At 34.7% G+C, this 6,277-nt stretch overlaps 1 protein-coding gene across 1 annotated transcript; it reads left to right on the top strand.

Moving 5' to 3' along the window:
- The first annotated feature begins 5,262 nt into the window (after positions 1 to 5,262).
- On the top strand, positions 5,263 to 5,970 carry LOC145689305 (uncharacterized). Its single transcript, XM_081763446.1, has one exon. The coding sequence runs from the start codon at positions 5,263 to 5,265 to the stop codon at positions 5,968 to 5,970; it is 708 nt and encodes a 235-aa protein (XP_081619572.1).
- The last annotated feature ends 307 nt before the right edge of the window (positions 5,971 to 6,277 follow it).

Raw genomic sequence — 6,277 nt, 5'->3', positions numbered from 1 at the left:
CTTAAACCACCCGATCGATCTAGATCAAATTTTCAACATTGACAAGGTTCGGGCCTGGGAATATTTTTTATCATTTCATTTTAACGGTTGAACTTAGGTGGTGAAGGAGGGGAAGAGAGTTGATATATGAAAATCAATAATACGTAATAACTCTTGGACCACTAGACCGATCTCTATCAAACTTTCAACATCGATAAGGTTCCGGTCTGGGTTGACGTTTATCATTTCGGTTTGACGGCGCAACGTAGTGGTCGGAGAGCAGGAGATATATTTAAAAAGTGAAAATGAAAGTGACTACCTTTGTGACTTCATCACTCTTCAAACAGCCGATCGATCTCGATCAAATTTTCAATATAGATGAGGTTCGGGCCTAAGATGGTATTTATCTATTTACTTTGACGATATAACTTAGGGATGAGGGAGGGAGGAGTTAAAAATAAATAACATTTGATAACTCGTGAACCAACTATCAATCTCGATCAAATTTTTAACATAGATAAGGTTCGGGATTGAGATGATTTTTATCATTTCACTTTCAAGGTAGAACTGGGAGAGAGGAATGGGTAAGGAATATATATATATATATATATATATATATATATATATATATATATATATGAATAAATAAAACTTAACGACTCTTGAACCACCAAACGAATGTCGATCATATTTTCAACCTATATGAAGTTCGAATCTGAAATGGTGGTTGTCATATTACATCAATTTGACGGTGTAGCTTAAGGAAGGCGGAGGGGAGCTACATTTGACAAAAAACGAAAAATGGCTGGTATTAGTGGCGTATCTATAATTTTCGGAGTCATTGAAATTAACAGTGACACATCTGGTGCTGCTTAAATCCAAATTCAACCCCGCAACTTGGACGAAGAGGACACATATGAAAATGATCGGAATAACTAATATTACTGTTGAATTCAAAGTTTTCCGGGTCACAGAGATGAACAATGACACTGCAAATATTAAAAAATGACTGAGTAAAGGAACATATTACTATTTTTTTAATTTAACCCAACAAAGCGGGTAGTTGATGCTATTATTATTATTATTATTATTATTATTATTATTATTATTATTATTATTATTATTATTATTATTATTATTATTAAATAATTAATGTTATTATTTGCGTACCTTTGAACTTCTATGTCGAAATTACTGCAAATTATGTTTTATTTCTGAAATTTAACCTAGATTCTACGTTTTTCCTGTATTAGTGGGCACAAATTTCTCTTTAGGAGGTCGAATAAATGAACTTTGTTGTGCACTTTGGTTCGTTCCTAAGATCAGGGCAAAACTAAGTAATATTTGGCTTGTAATTTGATGACATGATAGTGTAGGGGTAACGTAATGGCGTTATGAATAATACAGCTATCTAACATAAGTTAAAATCCTGTTCACGTCAAAATTGATTTTTTACAAATGATTGTGAAGAATCGACAATTCATACTGGACAAGCAATACGTAAGAATGAGGAAGCAAACACCTGTATCATGATAGAGAAGCTTTACGAATGTTTGTTGGGAAAGGATAAGTGAATTACCAGGACATTCCAAACACCATTGATGTGCAGTATAGACTTCACATGTTATCATTCTCGGAAAGAAACACTATACCATTTGTTAAACAAAGTTGGGGTAAAGCAAACGGAGGTGCAGTGGTAAAGTGCGAGATTTACAAACGGAAAATCTTGGTTCGATTCCCCATCAATTAGTATGATTTTTTCGTATAAAATAATGGCTGTAAACAGTGATTCATCTGCTGAAGGGAATTTACAAGGCATCATTGGCGATACATCGAGTAAACAGTGTATGCGTTCTTCATCATACACTGCAATGATAAGTATGTTTCATATTTATATTCGTCTTCCCTGTCTCTCTTTCTTGACGTTTCCCTATCCTGTCTTTGCATCTTTCACTTCTCCACCTCTCTATCTCTCACACACGTACGCACTTCGTGCAAAGTTGAACGGAGCAAGAGCGCTATATAACTGGTCTGGAAAATCTAATTAACTGGGAACTTCGGCCTAGTGTTTTTCGTGCTCTGTGTATTACCTTTCCAGTTTTTGTCATCTCATACAGAAGTACTATTTAATCACAAGGGAATAAGTAAAATCTCTTTTATATTGTCTGGGTTTCCGAGTCTCAGTCGAATTACCGGGTCACTACGGATTTGAATCCTCGACCCAGTGGGGTCTATAACCTAATCAACATCATCCGACTGACACGATGATCCGTTAGATCTCCAGCGTGTTCATTCTATCTGTGCAAATTACGTTATATCCAGAACATCAATGCTGGATGTTCGGAACAGATAACTCTTCGGAAAAGACTAGAAAATGGTAACCTCTTTGGTTATTTGAAAACAAAATTTTATTTATACTAGTTCGACACAAAATTTGTTTCCATCCTATAATTCAATGTGTTCTATTCACGTTGAAATTTGAAACATGCTACATGTATAAGGAACATAAAATTTTGCTTTCCAACATTTGTAAATTTTCATTACGATATAGTTTGTACTTTTAATATAGGCCATTTTAAAACGAAATATATATAAATACTTCGCTTTAGCCCTGATTCGTTTTACGTATCTTTTAAATTATCATGTTATTATAATAAACATATCAGCTACTAATTACTGACCATAAACATGAATTGCGTCCAGATATCGTCGATTTATTCTTCTGTTTTATAGGTACATTAAATATCAACAGCAACCATATCTTTCGTATACGTATCCTCTCAGTAATGAGCTTTCCTATAGCAACTAATAGTCTCGACAATAACAACATGTCCTATCAATAATAAACTAATAATCTTACTCATGACAACATGTCCTGTCAATAACAGCGTTCTTTCTTTTAATTATATCTAAGCTATATGCTTAATTATTGCGCCTCTGATCAATGTTGATAATATAGGTACAGATTAATTATAATAGGGATATATCGCTGTAAATGTCGCCCAGAACGGGAATTCCGTAACAGTGTTACAGTGAAGGAAAGAACCCTGTATATTTTCAAAACACTCACTTTTTGAATAGCCCTCGTACTAATTATTATTACATCAATCCTCGTATTAATTATTATTATTACATCAATATAAATATTTTTCTTTTCTCTTCTTTCTCCATATATATATATATATATCAATTCATTTATAACAACATTTTTCTTTTATTACTAATCACATATCATAAAACGTCGATTCACTACAAATATCATTTATGGGTCTATTCAAAATTATAACTAATTGATGACTCACGCAGAGTTACTAGTTAATTGTTCCTCTTTTACATTGAGCGATAACATCCATATACAAACAACATTATTTATAATTAAGATCGTCATCTTATCAAAACAACAACAAGATCAGAAGGCAATAATTACGTTTAAAAGCTTCAATTTAAAATCAATGTCATGGATTTCAAGTTAACATAATTAAATCTCTTTTGAACATGTAAAGTAAAATAAAGGTAAACATAACACTCAAAGTTAATACAAAGATAAAATAAATTAATCACATCATAACATGTTGCAGAAATATAAAGTCCAAATGAAGTATTCACAACACAACTCGTAACATCTGAGAGAATAAATTAAGAATTGTTATCCAAATTTAATTTAGTTAACATATCAGGGTTGAAATTTTAACCAGCTTTAGCCGTTTACCTGCTCCAGCTTTTCATATCTAAATTATATTTATCATCAATATTATTCACAAATAAATTAATAGACGAATTTTGCGTCGAATAACTGTGGGAACCTTCGGCTGGTATGGGATTAACCCCAACCATATCAGCGGGTTTTAGTTTAAATTATGATTAACAAATGGGTCAATTAAAGTACATTGAACACCACAATCTTGGTTATTTTCTCTTGATCCATTTCCCGTTTCATTTATTACTTCGGTCCTATTCCGACAGTTCCTTTGCGCACTTGTTGTTAGCTTATTTTAGAAGGAAGGAGGAGGAGGAGGAGGAGAGAGAGAGAGTTTCTTTAAGTGACACGATTATGGAATAAGAAGGGGTATAATGGTTGTCCTAACTGTACGGAATTAGCTGTCGCAATTTTTTATGCGGAGTGTACAAGTTTCGAATGGGTCGTCGGTATCTCCAGTTGACTCCGATTTCTTCAATTATTCTCAAAAGTTTCCTCCAATTGACAAGGTCGAAAGCTTTCTGCCAATGCATGAAACACAAATATCAAAGCTACCATAATGATTTAATTGCAACATAAAAACCACATTGCTTCAATCTAGTGGTTGCACACCCACACATTACCAGATATATTCAGATGTAGTCAATCGAATGCTTGTTCAGGTCTGGCCCATTTGACTTGTATAACTCGTTTGATTCGTTTGGGCCGGCTTTCTTGAGTTTGGTTTTCTTACAGTTTCACAAAAAATTACATTGCACTTGAAAGAAAATTAATATTTTGCATTTTGTCCCACGTTTACATATAACAGACAAAAGAGACGTATTATCTACGAAATTGAGTGATAGTAGTGAATGAGTGGAGATGTAAAGGATCGGAAAATCCAGAGAAAATGTTATGGACAAAATTTTGTTTCGCAACAGAATTACATTATACTACAGCCGCTGTATCTCTGGCTCTGACAGCTATGCGAAAACGAAAGCGAGGGTTGATACTACATTGACACACCCCCATAAAGACCAATGAGTGACCGAGTTGTCACCGCTCTGACATGGAAACAAGTCGTTGTTGCCGCTTCGTGTTCTCCCTTTTATTTGTGCATAGTTGAGTGAAAAGTGCTTTGAGATTGTGTTTGGTTATTACGACTTTGTGTTTTTTCTTTTCTTTTTCTGTGTTTGGGTGTGTTGTTAAGAATATTGTAATTACGTAGTGACAATGGCTAGTTCTTCAGAACCGAAGGCAAAAAAAAAAAAAAAAAAAAAAAATAGGAGTATATAAAGAACAAAGCCGAGAATTGATATACAGACTTCGTGAATATTTCGAGAAAAAGCGCGATAATGGTGGCCCTCTTCTCCCTGTGACGAGAGTGGTGGACAGAGTGGCTGACGCCCTTCGTGTGGGAAAGTCTACTGTTAAGAACATAACAAAAGAAAAATGTCCCGAAGAACTGAATTCTCCCAGGGCAGTTTTGGTTACTCCAGACAAAAAAAGAAATCGGCCCAATGTTAAAACGTCTCTAGATCGTTTCCAGAATGACGCAGTAAGGCAATACATTTATCAATATTATATAAGGATTTGTACCTGAGGCAATGTTGCTTTTTAAATCAAAGAGCACTCGTGATTATCACGAGGAAATGAATTCCATAACTTTCAAAGACTGGTTTGTTTATAGTCTACTTCCAAATATTAACGAGAATTCCGTAATCGTGCTTGATAACGCGGCCTATCATTCCGTTCAAACGAATAAACCTCCAAATACGAACAGCAAAAAGGAGGACATGATAAGGTGGCTTGAAAAAAATAAAGTTCCTGGAGTATCACCAGATATGAATAAAGCCGAATTAATAGCATTATTAAAAATCTATAAGCCAAGACAGCCATCATATGAAATCGATGGAATTGCTGAGGCTCACGGGCATACAGTTATTCGACTTCCACCATGTCATTGCCATTTTAACCCAATTGAGTTAATTTGGGCTCAAGTTAAAGGTTATGTGGCTCAACATAATAAAACATTTCGTGTAAATGACGTGAAAAATTTAGTAATAGAGGCGATCGAGAAAGTGTCCCCAAATAATTGGAAAAACGCCGTTGAACATACGTGGAAAATTATGCAGCATGCTTGGGAAGCTGAAGTTGTCTTCGAACAAACTGTAGAAGATTTAATCATAACATTGGGTGATGGTGACGATAGCAGCGACGACAGTGACGATGAAGAAGATATTTCGGCAGTTAACTCTGACGAATTATTTCAAGATTTTGGAGTTCAACCTATCGATAGTGACGAATACATGTAGGCAGCGAAGGTATGTCAATTTACTCGATTACTTTATGTTTAATTCTGGCTATTTTTAGTTTGTTTCCTTACACGGAAGGTTTTAAAAATCCATAAAAATTCAGCATTTATTAAGCAGTTCATTTCGGTTGTATTTGTTCGCTTTTTCTGTTTATTCTTAGCGTGTGCGGTTAAACCTACGACAAATTGGCAACATTGTTTTGTCCACGTGCAGAAGTGTCAGAGCCAGAGACATAGCGGCCATAGTATAACTGCGATTGAAACATGGAGAACTGTGCACATTCTAGACATGATCTAACTTAGCGCCT

Source organism: Thermobia domestica, chromosome 7 (assembly GCF_964235325.1).
Source record: "Thermobia domestica chromosome 7, izTheDome1.hap1.1, whole genome shotgun sequence".
NCBI lineage: Eukaryota > Metazoa > Arthropoda > Insecta > Zygentoma > Lepismatidae > Thermobia > Thermobia domestica.
The sequence above is the reverse complement of the archived record's forward strand: the minus strand, read 5'-3'. Positions and strand labels throughout refer to the sequence as shown.

What these genes read in the sequence shown, in the direction of transcription:
- LOC145689305 (XM_081763446.1), top strand. Translation starts at nt 5,263, where the DNA reads ATGTTGCTTTTTAAATCAAAGAGCACTCGTGATTATCACGAGGAAATG.